Below are 15,499 nucleotides of genomic sequence, written 5' to 3'. Positions count from 1 at the left end.
CACTTGGGAAGGTGCGATGTACACCGCCATCCATAGACGGCGAGCTCGGGGGCGGGGAATCATGGCTCTAGTTTATCCCCACCTCTCTACTCCTTCGGAGATAGCTTGTGCCTCAACAGACCGCAATGCCACACTTAAGAGAATACAAGGACAGCCATTGTGCCTAGCCCCAGTGCAAAGGGGAGACACTCCCACCCCCACTTCCTTTGTTCTCTCCTGTGTGGGCCAGTCTGGCCCTTAACTCTAATCTGAGGCTACATCTTCACTACGGGGGGGGGTCGATTTAAGATACGCAAATTCAGCTGTGCGAATAGCGTAGCTGAATTCGACGTATCGCAGCCGACTTACCCCGCTGTAAGGACGGTGGCAAAATCGACCTTTGCGGCTTCCCGTCGACGGCGCTTACTCCCACCTCCGCTGGTGGAGTAAGAGCGTCGATTCGGGGATCGATTGTCGCGTCCCGACGAGACGCGATAATTCGATCCCAGAGAGGTCGATTTCTACCTGCCGATTCAGGCGGGTAGTGTAGACCTAGCCTTAGAGACGTGGGTGCACAATACTGGCTGTTGCAAAATCTGCTGCTGCATGTGTGCAAGGATGCAGTGATTGGGGGGCAGAGTTTCAAAATACACAGCATGCCGGAGTATTTCAGATTAGAATTGCTGGTTTGGGGGTATAGAAATGCAGAGAACTGATGCAGGATTTACCGTGTGAAATATCTTCAATATTTCAAAGGTGGTTTTTTTTTGTAATGATTGTTTGCTCTGTGCTGCAGTTAAATGCTTCTCCTTGATCATCAGAGCTGATTTCTCTTTATTAAACCTTGATCTGCAGCCACATAAGATCTTATTACTCAGCGGAGGAGCTAACTAGCATAGAAACGCTCATTAGATGAAGTTCCACTTCCCCACCCCCTTTTCTATATCTTCAGTGTGCTGATCTGCTCAATTCATTTTGCTGCAGGAGATGGCTGAGCCTCTCTTCCCCTCTAGTGAACTGAGCTCATAATCCTAAAGCATAAATACAAATCTCAAAATTTCATCTCCCAGGGAAATCTGAATTGAGAGAGAGATTTGGTATATTACTTGAAAAATGATGGCCTGGATAGCTCAGGGGACTGAGACGGATACATAGAACCTTTCATCTCTATTGTCATCAGTTCCACTCTAACCCACCTCGGTGATTTAGTCCCAATTCCCCAATGACCTCTACATGGGCAGCCCCTGGGAACTCTTGTGGTTACAACTGAATTTTTTAAATAACCTGCCTAGATAGCCTATGGCTTTGCCACTTTTATTATTGTGGCAACTGCTCCATAGCAAGATACACAGACACATGCATGCTGAAATCTCTGTATATAAATCTGATTGCAAATAATAGTGTGATGATAGTTTTGGTCTAGATCCCAGTCGTGATTCCTTTGTTTGTTTCAATCTAGTTCCAGTCTGCTCTCCCCTACTCTTAAATACACATTGTAAGACCTTGATGGACAGGAAACCTGAGGGAAATTTAAGATGACTCAAACTTGAAGTTAATGAAAAGCATGTGCTAAGGAAATGTGGCCCCTAGCATTTGATCATGATGCTTCATCCCTGTTATAGATTAGCTGTAAAATTTAGATCCTGAATCTCAGCCTTAAAAGGATGGGATTGTTCAGATTTCGGTTCATAGGCTAGCCCATTATGAAGAAAAACTTGCAAAATTCAGATCCGGGTTTGGGTTTCAAGCCCTTTTGAAATATGCAGGTGTTTAATTGTGGGTGGGATGGGGGGAAGCTCTTAGTATCTTTTATAAAATGCATTCTTTTGTATACATCTATTGTTAAACTTTTTACCAAACCAGCTATACAGTTAAAGTGGCCAGTCTTCAAATCTTTCCAGTGTTTGCTTCATAGAACTGTAAGCAAGGTCTGAGTGAGCTCTCCCCTGACAGCCCATGATGAGCTGGGGGGGGGAAAGGCTTCAGGACCAGACTGCATTTACATGAACACACTTAGGCTAGGTCTACACTACCCGCCTGAATCGGCGGGTAGAAATCGACCTCTCGGGGATCGAATTATCGCGTCTCGTCGGGACGCGACAATCGATCCCCGAATCAACGCTCTTACTCCACCAGCGGAGGTGGGAGTAAGCGCCGTCGACGGGAAGCCGCAGAGGTCGATTTTGCCACCGTCCTTACAGCGGGGTAAGTCGGCTGCGATACGTTGAATTCAGCTACGCTATTCACGTAGCTGAATTTGCGTATCTTAAATCGACCCCCCCCCTTGTAGTGAAGACCTGCCCTTACGCTGCCTAGGTATCCAGCAGACAGAGCTGTGTTGCCAAAGTGATCAATTTTGGCTGATGTTGGGTCACAAATCACTTGAGTATTGAATGCAGGGGTAATGAAATGTTATCCTTATTGTCTGAGTGAAGGGCAGCAGAACTGTACTTGCCTGACCTGATTGAGGGGGTCACCCTCAACTGACCTGAACTTGCTAAGCAGGGGGTTCGGATGCCAGAACCCAGGGGGAGAGTGAGGTTTCCTGCCTGGTGGTGTGGGCTCTGCCTAAGCATCATAAATATCACTTGAGCTCCCCGTCTCCCATGTTTAAAGATAGAGCTGATTAGGCTCCACTGAGAGTCTCTTGTTTGAAGTGACCACTAGAGCTGAAATCACTGATAATCAGGTCTAAGTGCTTAGACCTGTTGTGGGGCAGCATTTCTGCATGGAAGAGACTACCCTGCTTGCACTAGCAGTGAGGTTTCCCCACTGAGAGCTGAAATCACTGAGAGCTGAGTGGAACCTCAAGAGAGCGACTCACAGAGGTCACAGTAGAGAGGCAGGTGGCGGCAGAAGGTCACACTGCAGGGCCATCGGCGACGGAACAGATGGCGGTGCGGTGGAGCACAGATTGGCACAATGGACGACAGCAGCAGAGTGAATAGCAGCGCAGCAGCAGGCGGTGACATGGAGTGAACAGCGGCAAGTGAGAGCCGGTGGCGGTGGCAGCGAAGGCACTGCTTGATGTTTCTTCTTCCCTCCCATGTCAGGTGAGAGGTGAACTCATGTGAATGCACCTCTGAACTCTAGGTCTCCACCAACCAAGGACAGCAGCTGTGAGTGGGATATGGCAGGGAGCGGGGAGTGGCACGTTTGTTTGTTTTGGACTTTCACACCATAAGGTAAAACATGGAGGCAAAGGACACTGCCCGATGTTTTCTGGAGTGGGAGTTTTGCTTATGGTCAGATGTATTTGAATCATGGTTGTGGTGTTTTCCCAAATTAATGCCAGGTTCCTTTCCTCTTTTTATTAAAAGTTTTCTCTGCTATCCACAGACTCAGGGCTTGCGAGTGGGGAAGTATTGCCTCTTAGAGGCACCAAGAGGGGGTGGGTAATTTTCCCAGATTACTGTGTAACCCACACCCCTTCTGGGTGTGGTGTTCTGTTCCATCTAGTGGCGACGAGAGAGAGAGCGAGAGAGTTACAAGAGTCCGCTCTACAGCCTTAGCTAACAGCCAGTTGGCTTTTAGCTCATGCAGTACAGGCTCGTCCACTAAGCTCCCGAGGTCGCAGGTTCAATCTCACCCGATGACCGGCATCTGTCAGCGTTACAACTGCGTGGGGGCTAGAGCTGGTTCTGTGTTTTACTGTTAAGAGGGACCCCTCTACCCCGGATATTGACCCCAGCCCTTGTTGCTGCCAACTCTGCCTGGCAGAAGGGTTACATAACACCACCTCTTCAGTAAGACTGAGTTCAGCCTAGTTTGCTTGCCAGTTCTAAATTTCCATTTCAAGTGTTTACTTACAACTAGGACACCGGATATTATCTAGGCCAGGGGTAGGCAACCTATGGCACGGGTGCCGAAGGCGGCACGCGAGCTGATTTTCAGTGGCACTCACACTGCCCAGGTCCTGGCCACCGGTCCGGGGGGCTCTGCATTTTAATTTAATTTTAAATGAAGCTTCTTAAACATTTTAAAAACCTTATTTACTTTACATACAACAATAGTTTAGTTATATATTATAGACTTATAGAAAGAGACCTTCTAAAAACGTTAAAATGTATTACTGGCGTGCGAAACCTTAAATTAGAGTGAATAGATGAAGACTCAGCACACCACTTCTGAAAGGTTGCCGACCCCTGCTCTAGGCAATACTTAGCTAAAGGTATCTAGGGGAAGATGTAAAGGGCAACCCCTGTATCAACGTAGAGTTTAAATAATGGGGGTGGGATTCTCAGTAAAAAGCAAGAATAAAAGCTTCTTTCTGACACTGGATCTTTAGTTCTTCTTTCATCATGTACAACAAATGGACTTGTTTTTTTACCAGTGCTATTGTCCACTGAGGCAACTGCTGGAGAAGATTTCAACCAAATACTTTCCCAAACGTATTTACAATTTAACAACTGAAGTCAAGAAGTATGGAACACAAGCCATTGTGGCTGTCAAGATGCTCAGATGTTTGTGTACAGTATGCTGTATTTCTAATGAAATAGTGATGATCTATTGCTGGCTACACATGGAAAATTTCAGCTTGATCCTGCTGGAATTTCAAACTAGGCTCTCAAATACTGTCCTTCTGGATGCTACTTAGGCATTACATATACAGCGCTCTGATCTGGAAGAGAATTCCAGAGCAGAGCCGGTTGAAATTTTTCATTCAAAACATTTTTTCAGCATCTTCTCCAAAACTAAACACTTTCACAGAAAGGCTTCCACTTTTTCCAAATTTTTGTTTTTCATAAAAACCAAAATGTTAGCCTCCCACTTCCTTTTTTTTCTTTTTTCTTTTTCTTTGGTTCCTTCTTGTCACTGAGTACAATCGAATGAGTTTTGTCTAGGGGATTATTTTCTCTCCATCTTTTCATTTTTCCTCTTGCCACTCTAATTTTTCAAAGCTTCCTCAGCTGTGGAAAAGTTAGTGGCAGAAGGAAAATTGGCCCTGTTTCATTGTATTGCACACACAGGAAAAAAGGGGGAAGTGTGTGTGTCTGTGGGAGGGAAACCAAAAATTCAAAACATTTCCAGAAATACTTTGAATTTTTTCATGTAATAACAAAAATTGTTCCTTTTCAAACTCAGTAAAATGGAAACCACTTCAAAATTCCGAAACACGTTTGTAATCGCTCAACATATTTTGACCATCTCTACTCCTTAGTCCATGTGTTTTTTGACTGAAACCCTCTGTGGGGATTGTCATGATTACCGGGCAAGATTCACCATTGGGATTCTCATCAACTGCACCCCAACATGTCTGATCTCAGTCCTTCAGCTCTCGTGTGTGTGTGGGGGGGAGAATTCTGCAATTCAATCCCTCTTAGACTAGCACCTGAGTACAGCCCCCTGGGGACCAACCATGACTACTTCAGCAGATAGATCACCGCTCTTGACTCCTCTCCAGGGGCTGTGATAGTAGTTAATACAGTAACCACACAGCTTTCTCAAACAGTACTGTTTAATATTAAACTGCAGGAATACAGCATTCAGAGACGTGGGTTAACATTTAAAAAAGAGGCCTAATCATATGGATCTTACATAGGCCAGGTCTACACTACAGACCTATATCGGTATAACTACATCACTCAGGGGTGTGAAAAACTCACACCCCTGAGTGACCTAGTTACGCCAACCTAACCCCCGTGTAGACAGTGAGCTCGCCCATCAACATAGCTACCACCTTTTGGGAAGGTGGATTAACGAGGCATTGGAGCATCTTCATTAAGCGCTACAGCTGCACTATAGATGAAGACAAGCCCTTCACCTTTTAGCTGCTCCTGACCTAGATACCTAGGCTGTGTCTATACTAGAGACCTTCCAGCAGCACAGCTGTACCGATGCAGCGACGCTGCTACAAGATCTCTCATGTAGCTGCTCTATGCTGCAGAGAGAGAGCTCTCCCATCGACATAATTAAACCATCCCGAGCGAGCAGCGGTAGCTATGCCAGTGGGAGGCTGTCTCCCGCCAACGTAGCGCTGTGCACATGATCACTTATGCTGTCATAACGATGTCGCTCAGGGGATGTATTTTTCACACCCCTGAGCAACTTCAGTTTGGCTGACATAAGGGGGTAGTGTAGACGTGGCCCTAGGCATTGCTTAGGAAGACATGGCCTGCGGCTCTTACTTTCCCCCCAGTTTGTGTGTCAGCCTCCCAGCATGCTGACCTGAGCACTTGCCCTTCCCCTTTCTGCCAAGGGCACCTTTTAACCAGTCATGGTCTTTTGACCTTTAGTGTCTCAGACAAAAAACCAAGTCCTGTCAGTGTTCCCCGGAAGTAACACCTGCCAGTGATAGCCCCAGTGTTCTCTTAGCTGCTTTGAAAGCGTGTACCTGTGACTGTTTTATCTCATCATTCTAACTTCCTTTCCTAGGCCAGCCACCAGCTGTGGTTTGAATTAACTTTCTGAGTTCAAGTAGGCAGCAATACAAAATTAAACAGGGTCACGGAGTCGCATGTAATATTTATAACAATAAAGCCATAGGAGGTCCGTGAACGCCCCCTTTGGGGAGGCTAGGCCCCTGCCCCCCCCCGCTTCTGCTCAAGGCTGTTCCCCCAGCCTGCCCGCCTGCCCCCCGTGGCCAGAGGAGCCCTGGCTGGGCCACCCCGGGCTGCTGGCCAGCCCGAGCTCCAGGTTGTCAGCCGGCGCTGAGCCCCGCTGGCTTCCGGGGCAAGGGGAGTGAAGAGGGAGGGAGGGAGATGGAGCTGAGGGAGGGATGTGGGGGGATCTCACCAGGGGGATGGAGGTGAGGGGGGGATGCAGCGAGCGAGGGGACCTCTGGAGAGGGGCATGTGACACTGCACCCCATCTTCTTCGTAGTGATATTATTATGTTATGATGTATTTTATGCAAGATAAGTCATGTGAGGTGTCATTGGAAAAATTATGATTTGCTAAATATGATTAACCTATTTGTATCCATGTATCATTTTCGTATCTGAAGTTATAAATACTGACTATGTGTCTGTACTTCAAATGTAGGTACACCTGGGTAATGCCCACTAGAGAAGATGCCTCTAGTTTAGACAGCTGGTTGTGAAGGGCCTATTCAGGGTAATGGGCCCTTAGGAAAAGCAATAGGCCTTGGGAGAAGCTTATCCCCCATCTGGTGAGCCTTCCTGAGAAGGCTACAGACAGCCCGTTAGTAATGGCTGCTATGACTCTACAAGGACATGTGACCAGGCCACATGATGCTGGACTCCATCTTGGGATGTCAGTATTTTTCCACAAAGTGGTTTGGGAACCAAGCTTTGAAACAAAGAGTTCCCGCCATAGGCTAAAGCTGTATAAGGCGGGGAGTGATATCAGATTTCTTCACTCCCCACACAAGAGGACTGGAAACACCCGAGGACCAAAGACTGAACTGGGGGAAGTGCTGGACCCGGGCTAAAAGGATTTCTAGCCTGTGTATGAAACACCCGGGGATTTCAAGCTGCAAAGCAAGTGTATCTTGTGCCTTAAGTATCTACAAATCTGCCTGTTCCATCAGTTAGACTGGATACGAATAGCAGATTCTCACCCTATCTAGTATATTAAGCTTAGGTTGCGTTTTTGTTTATCTGCTAGGTAATCTGCTTAGATCTGTTTGCTATCCTTTATAATCACTTCATCTATTTTTTGTAGTTAAATTTATTTTATGTTTTAATCCAGACCAGTGAGCTTTGACTGGAGCGCTTGGAAAAATCTCTGCTTGGTTACCACAAGCGTGCATTGTTCTCTTCACATTGAGTGAGAGGTGGACCGGGTGTTTAAACCCATATACTGGCCAGATTTGACCAGGGCAAGACGGTACTGCTCTGGGGTCCAAGGCTGGGTAGCTGATCGTTAGAGAGCCTGCATGTAACTGCAGCTGGGTGTGTCCCTACCTGTATGCTGGTGAAAGTGAAGGCTGGAGGGCTTTGCAGCTTGTCACAGCACTACAGTGTGAGAGGGAGCCCAGGCTGATGGGTCAGGGGTTCAGTAGTACTCCAGTTCCAGATGACACCCTGGTGGAACCCGTCACAGGGGGGTGGAGTGGAGGAGAGAACCAAGGAGGGACTCAACAGGCAGTGGTGGTGGGGGCCTTCTCAGGGAAGGGGTGGAGCAGGGAGGGCAAGAGGCAGGGCTCAGGCAAGGACACCACGGCCCAGGCTTCCTGCACCGGATCAGCAGCAGTTGCACCAGGCCCTGGCCTTGTGACGTTGCACTCCACAGTGTTTATGGAAATATGCTTATGAGTGTAAATATGATGTAAGTGGAATATGCTTCATGCAAAAAATCTCTGGTAAGGTATCATTACAAAGCTTATGATCTACTGAGTGTGTTTGTGTTTGCATGTATTATTTCTATGTCTGGAGTTAGGAGAATAAGATATAAACTTGTATTACTAATGTAAACATGTTAAGTGGAAGCCATTAATGGTGCTTCAGAATCAATGACCCATAAATGGCTCTGTTTACTTGCAAACCTTCCTGGGTAGGTGCGGGCCAGCCCTGGAAGAATGGAGGTTGGGGTCTCCCGGGACATGTGAACATGTCACCTGATACCAGGTTTAAGATGGATTCCAGTGCTTTTCCATTTAGAAGGAGGGGTGGGGACCCAGAGAGACAAAAGATTCCCGCCTTGTGCCAAGGCTATAAAAGGGGGTGGAACAGAACAAAGAGGGCTGCCAGTCATGAGAACACCCCTGCTTTCCACCTAAGATGTCTGCTGGAACTAACAAGGACTGTACCAGGGGAAAGGTTTGGGCCCAGACTAGGAAGGAGTCTAGTCTGTGAAGGAAGCTTATTGGAACATCTCTGAGGGTGAGATTTTACCTGTAATCAGTTTCTTAATGTATTAGGCTTAGATTTGCGTGTTTTTGCTTTATTTTGCTTGGTGACTTACTTGGTTCTGTCTGTTATTACTTGAAACCATTTAAATCCAACTTTTTATACTTAATAAAATCACTTTTGTTTATTAATGAACCCAGAGTAAGTGATTAATACCTGGGGGAGCAAACAGCTGTGCATCTCTCTCAGTGTTATAGAGGGCAGAAAATTTATGAGTTTACCCTGTATAAGCTTTATACAGAGTAAAACAGATTTATTTGGGGTTTGAATCCCATTGGGAGCTGGGTGTCTGGGTGCTGGAAATAGGTCACCTGCTGAGCAGTCTTTGGTTTAAGTCTGCAGCTTCGGGGGCGTGGACCAGACCTGGGTCTGTGTTGCGGCAGACTAGCATGTCTGGCTCAACAAGGCAGGGTTCTGGAGTCCCAAGCTGGCAGGGAAATCAGGCTCAGAGGTAATTCCGGCACATCAGGTGATAGTCCCAAGGGGGTTTCTGTGACCGAACCTGTCACAGGCCTATTATACTTGCCACCTATAAATAAAGCACATATCTCCCAGTTCATTGCAGGGATAAACTGCAAACACCCTCTTCCCTTTTTTACCTCCTCTTATGGGTTGAGGGGTTTGTTTCCTCAGGATGGTGCGCGTGAAGTTTTCCAAGCAGTCTAAGAGCCATGTGGTATAATAAAAATCTGATTTATTAAGAGCAGAGAGATCTCATATAAAACAAAGAAATGGTCTAGTCTAAAACTTTGCTAAGCTCATCTAGAGAGGCTTGTTTCTGTAACAGGGCGTGAAAATGTGACATTTATAGAACTAGATTATTTTTTCCCCTGAACCACTTGGGGCAGACTCGCACCTTGTCTATTATCAGAAAATACCACAGAAACAACCTCCGGTTTCTGTACCTTTCCCTTAGGAACTTGCGTTTTCATGAGATTCCTTCTCAGTCTAGTAATAGGTTCCTTTGGACTCACAGGTGTTACACAGGGCTCTCATAGTCAGCACATCTCACAGATAAGTAAGAGCTAGGGATTGTTATCTAGCATCTTTCATCAGTAGATCTTCAAGTGGTTTACCAAGGTAGGCAGTATCATTATCCCCATTGTACACAAAGGGGAAGTCCTGAGGTCACCTGGCAGGCCAGTAGCAGAGCCAGCACTAGCACCCAGACCTGAGTTTCAGTGTAGTGCTCTAGCCACAGACATTCTGGTTTGTTATTTATTATTTAGTCATTATTATTTGTTGATTCTCTTCGTCTCTATATACTTGCCTGAAGGTAGGTCAGCTCGACTGGGGACTTTCAGCCCTTGTCTGCAAAACCACCTCATTCGGGGTCCGTTGTTGTGGAGAAGCCCTTATGAGATACTAACTGCCCTCCTTTCTAAAGTTAACTGTCCCTGATCGCAGAAGCCACCTGGCTTTCTGTCTGATAGAGAATGGGAGTATTTCTTACCGGTATTTCTACTCCGTAAATGAATTAGAGACATTGGTTTTAATATGATGCTCTAATTTTAGAGTAACTGAACAGTGATGTGCTATGCACTGCCTGGCAGGATATTCAGGTTTGATTCCCAGTGGGCCATTTAACACATACTGTCAGTAGACTCTGAAGGTGATTGAGGCTTTGAGCTGCTCTAGGGGAAATGATAAAGGTCTGATGCAAAGCCACAAAAGCAAGACAGTGCCAAGTTAAGACTTAAACTTCATCTTCCTCTGTTTCTAGGTGATGAAGGACTCTTGAATATTCTGGTCTTTTGTACCTTACCACGTATGCGCTGTAATACAGATAAATAAAGGGATGGGATAAGGAGGCTGTGCCTTGCTTTCTCATGTAGAGACTGATCCTGCCGCCCTTACTTATGTAATTAAGAGCCACAGTCTTGGGATTTTAACATATAAAATGTATACTGGAAGAATGTTGTTCTTCTAGAAAAAAACTGTAATTTCCCTAGATCTACATGGAAAAGAGGATCCCTGCAGTCTGGGTTGTGAAGATGTAGTGAGAATCCGAAAAACTAAAAAAAAAACGCACAATAACAGATTCTAGATGACACTAGAAAGTATATTATACACTCCTTCCATTGTTTCTCTATTGTCTGTAGTCCCCATCCAAGGGACAGAATGTGTCTATTTACACTAAAGTATCCTAGTGTGGTGCTGTTAAGAAGTGTGAAGACCAATCTTGCTAAACTGGACATAACAAAGCAGTAATATGTGCAGTAAAATGGCTGCTGTTGCTGGCCATGCTGCTGGAGTGGACTGTGGAGGTAGTTCATTTTTTTTTCCGTGGGAGGTATCATAGAAGAAACCTTCTGCAGAAGGTATAACATAATTGCTCTATGCAGCACTGCAGCAATATCCTTGTCAAGGAAACATTCTACATTTTGCAACTACAAGATTTTTTTTTTTTTTTTTATATGTTGTCACATTTGATGTGCAGTCAATGGATTTGGCCAGGCCCACGTGAACACAGAATATCTGAAGCAAAACACGACTGGAAATAGCTCTAGAGCTAATGTCTCATTGTTGAGCCGATCAGTATCGTGTGAGTTCAGTCTGGGAAAATCTCTTTGGCTGTGAAACTGACATTTCAAGTGGCCGGAGGCTGAAGGTGCCAGGAAACTTCCTGTGCCACAGGTGACTTACTTGCAAGTTCACACCTGGAACAGAAATTAAGAATTGTTTGTAAACAAGCCTGAATCACTCCAGCTTCTAGCTCTGCTCCCCTTCTAAATTGTGGCTGATTTCTATATAAGGGCCCCTGTCGGGGTGAAAGCTCCTGACACCCTCCCACACCTGGGCCAACAGTCACAGCCTGGCCTTTATTGTAACAATCCAAAGTTTGATAAGCAGATATACTCAGAGCTGAATTAGAGGCACTTCCCCAGAGTCCTTTTGGGAAAGATGTGGCATCAGAAGAGTCTGAATCAATTGATGCTTCACATCAGTTCCTCATTCTTGAAGTTATTACATCGCCATGTTCTGAAGCACTAACATTTCTGGGGACTGCTCTGTTGGGGGAGGGATAGCTCAGTGGTTTGAGCATTGGCCTGCTAAACCTAGGGTTGTGAGTTCAATCCTTGAGGGGGCCACTTAGGGATCTGGGGAAAAAATCAGTACTTGGTCCTGCTAGGGAAAGCAGGGGGCTGGATTTGATGACCTTTCAAGGTCCCTTCCAGCTCTATGAGATAGGTATATCTCCATATTCTGATCGTAAGCTCTTTGGGGATTTTGCTTTTAGTTTGCTATTCCTGTTGGATGGCACTATGTACCCAGATAAATTATAACAACTTATAACACACACACTCCTAAAGTCAGCTGGAGGCAGATCAGGCCAACCCTTCCCCATAGAGAAAGCCTGTTGCTAATGATGTAAGAATGATTCAGTAAAGACATAGTATAACCTTAGAATGCTGGTTTTCTAGCTGCATTCACTGCTGCCATGGGCATATATTCACTGTTGAACTCATGGGAGTTGGATTCACATTGCTGTGTCTGCAAAGAAAATGCCCTGAATTTAGTTGCTTGTCTCTAACCCCCATTCACTCTTGCCTTTTTCCTTTTAATAGGGTGGTTAATCTCACTCTGCTTTCAATGGGATAATAAAGTCAGAGCCGGATGGTGTTCGCCTCCAAACTTCACAAATTGGAAGAGAAAAGCAGACTCTGTTCAACAAAACTCTCTTCTTCTGTGGCTGTTACCTTTGTTTTTAAGAGGTTTTGCTCGGGAACAGAGCTGGAATTACTCCTCTTTCCCCTCCTGAAGAAAACAATCAAGTGAGTTGCTTCCCAAGGTATTTTTGCTGACCTGTGCAAAGTTGTTCTTTCTTCCTATGGCTCCAGGTCTTTAAATCAATAGGCTAGTCTGACTTAAAAAAAATTAAAACTGAGCTGTTGTCACTGATGACTGAATTCCATTTCATTGACACTCTTAGCACATGCTGTGCATGTGTCTGTAACACACCCTTGAGCACGAAAAAACACTGCCACTTTACAGCGCTGCAAGATAGTGCACTTGCCTTGTCGAGGTGGGTTTTTTTAATAGTGCTGGGAGAGCTCTTTCCCAGCGCTGGTGCCGTGACTACACAGCCACATTAAAACGTTGCTAGCGAAGACATACCCTAAATCAAACTAAATCAGGCCCTCAACGTATCAGCTTTGGACCTAGGACGATGTATGGAAATTGCTTACCTTCTTTCTTAAGCAACAGGCTACTATGCAGCAGATACAGGAAACCATGGAAAATACAGTGATCCCAATAAGCATCCATGACATCATTTCTGATACAAAGCAGGCTTCTGAGTCTTGAACATATTAAAAAAAAATTACTGAGGATTAGCAGTCTAAATTATCCCACCCACACACACACTTTATGTAGGTGAGATCAATGCTTAGAGTGGTCTGGAAAAAGTGTGTGCCGGGCTGGGGGTGGGGGTGGGGTGGGAGAATCATAATCTTGGAGGACCAGCTTTGGTAAGATAGTGACCCAGCTTGCTTTACAAAAAAAAATTTTTTTTCAGGTTTGCAACCCCATGCATTTTAAGCAGTGGGGGAAATGGCAGAAGTCAGTGTTTGAGAGGGATCTAAATGATGTGACTGGTTGGCTTGGTGAATGGACTCGAGGAAGACACGCTGAGCATGAGGCAGAACGCAGCAATTGTCCAGAGGAGTTTGTGTGAGGAAGAAGTGAAGGAGGCATCGAGGCTAATATTGTTGACAGAGTGGAGGGGGCAAAGGACAATCTGAAAGGAGACCAGGGCTGCATCATGGGTGGGCCTTGAAGGCCCAAACCAGATTGAGTATTAATTTAATGAGTAGCGCAATGGGGAGTCAGTGGTCCAAAGGCCTGGTGAGAGAAAGGAATTTGTAAGCAACATTTTGGATGAAATGGAGAGAGGCAAAGTTAGAGACCGGAGGAGAGTGCAGTAGTCAAGTCATGAGATGACACAGCTGTGGCTGAGCAATCTGGCTGCCCAGACACAAAGGAAGGGGTAGTTTTTGGAAATGTTAGGCAAGAGAAGTGACAGGATTTGGATCACAGATTAATCTATTTTTAAGGAACCACTAGATCATCAGATCTGACAAAACATGGGCCATTGAATTTCATGGTTACCCCGGTATTCCCCAGATGCTGAGGGAGGGAAGGGACAGAAGGAGAAGAGAGGACAACTGGGAGGATGGTTTTATCATCCATCCTAACAGAGAACAAAGGCAAGGGCTTGGGTGGAGAGATTATAAACTTGTTCAGCTAGAGGCAAGACACTTGCAAACCAGCCACGGTGAGATATCCGAGACACAATGAATGGCAACTCAAAAGATGATTGATGTTCATTCACCACCCATTGGGGTGCGGTCCCAGCTCCTTTCAGGTAGACAGCAAAATGTCCTTTAGATTTTGATAGACTGTCCCAAGTTACTTAACAGACCCAGGTCCTGATTCAAAGAGGTGAGCAATGGGAGTTGTGAGCGCTCAGCACCTCTCTCGATCAGGCCATAAGTTAGATTTATATATTGCTTCTGGTACAGATACCGACAACTAAGACTTTGCCTGTGACACGTGCAGGTAAATCTCAGAATGGATTTTTGTGCTAATCTAGAATTAATTCAAGGTTTGCCTTTGGTATCTTAGAGAAACACTCTCATTTATATATCTCTAAAGCTAGAGTAAGGAGAGAGGGGCTGTGAACTTACCATGGATATACAAATAGGTTTCATTTACCCTACAGTCTATGTAGGGAGCAGGTAAAAGGATTTCCAGGCAGCAGAGATAAATGCCGGTGTGCTTGCTTTCCAAATTTTTGAGAATGAAGGACGTGCTGTTGCCAGAGTGCACTGGCTCACAGTAGCTGCTATTAGTTTCAGGTATTGACTTCCCATTCTCCATGTGGAATGCACAGATTTCCTGCCTCTCGTGCCCCTTCAGCAGGGTCATGCTGAATTCAGTAACATTTTTAGGGTCGCTGAAGTTGAATTTGACGATCCCATTGTGAAATTCAACTGTCACCTGGGGCTCAGAGACAGTAGATTGTTCTGCAGAGAAAAAAATAATTATACTATGCAGGAAAATCTCCAAGTAAATATCAAACCAGGTAAACATCTGTAGCACTGAAATCTACTGAAGTGTGCATGTCCAGAACTGTCTGTTTTTGGGGAGTAACCCACAATGAACATTTCCTTGACAGCGGGAAAGAGAGAGAAAAATATATCCTATATCACTTAGGGGCACCCTTGAATTCTCTTCCATTTTGTTGCTGGGCCCATTTAATACAGTAACTCCTCACTTAAAGTCGTCCCGGTTAACATTGTTTCATTGTTACGTTGCTGATCAATTAGGGAACATGCTCGTTTAAAGTTGTGCAATGCTCCCTTCTAACGTCATTTGGCAGCCGAATGCTTTGTCCACTGCTTGCAGGAAGAGCAGCCCGTTGCAGCTAGCTGGTGGGGGCTTGGAACCAGGGTGGACCGGCAGCCCGCCCCATCAGCTCCCCCGATCAGCTCCCCGCTCCCCTAAGTTCCCTGTGCAGCAGCTGCCCAGCAGGCTCGTAATTGCAGCTGTCCCTCCCCCCACTGCCATGTGCTGCTCCTGCCCTCTGCCTTACAGCTGCTCCCCGAGACACCTGCTTGCTGTGCTGGGGGGAGGTGAGGAAGAGGGGGGGCTAATGTCAGGGTGTCCCCCTGCCCCCTGCTTCTGCACCCCGCTTACCCTATC

General features: G+C 45.8%; 1 protein-coding gene across 1 annotated transcript in view; it reads right to left on the bottom strand.

Annotated features, from left to right (window-relative positions):
• Nucleotides 1-11,391: 11,391 nt before the first annotated feature.
• The window catches only part of LOC112110999 (inducible T-cell costimulator-like), a 12,740-nt gene continuing 8,632 nt past the window's right edge, over nucleotides 11,392-15,499 (bottom strand). The window contains exons 3-6 of the mRNA XM_026647348.1: nucleotides 14,482-14,820; nucleotides 12,982-13,094; nucleotides 12,196-12,286; nucleotides 11,392-11,451 (exon numbers count right to left, since the gene is read on the bottom strand). Coding sequence (XP_026503133.1) covers nucleotides 12,197-12,286; nucleotides 12,982-13,094; nucleotides 14,482-14,820 — 542 coding nt within the window. The 3' untranslated portion in view covers nucleotides 11,392-11,451; nucleotide 12,196. The remainder of the gene's footprint in view (nucleotides 11,452-12,195; nucleotides 12,287-12,981; nucleotides 13,095-14,481; nucleotides 14,821-15,499) is intronic.

Source organism: Terrapene carolina, unplaced genomic scaffold (assembly GCF_002925995.2).
Source record: "Terrapene carolina triunguis isolate 2854851 unplaced genomic scaffold, T_m_triunguis-2.0 Scaffold62, whole genome shotgun sequence".
Classification (NCBI taxonomy): Eukaryota; Metazoa; Chordata; order Testudines; family Emydidae; genus Terrapene; species Terrapene triunguis.
Note: the sequence above shows the minus strand (reverse complement) of the source record. Positions and strands in the feature narration are given on the sequence as shown.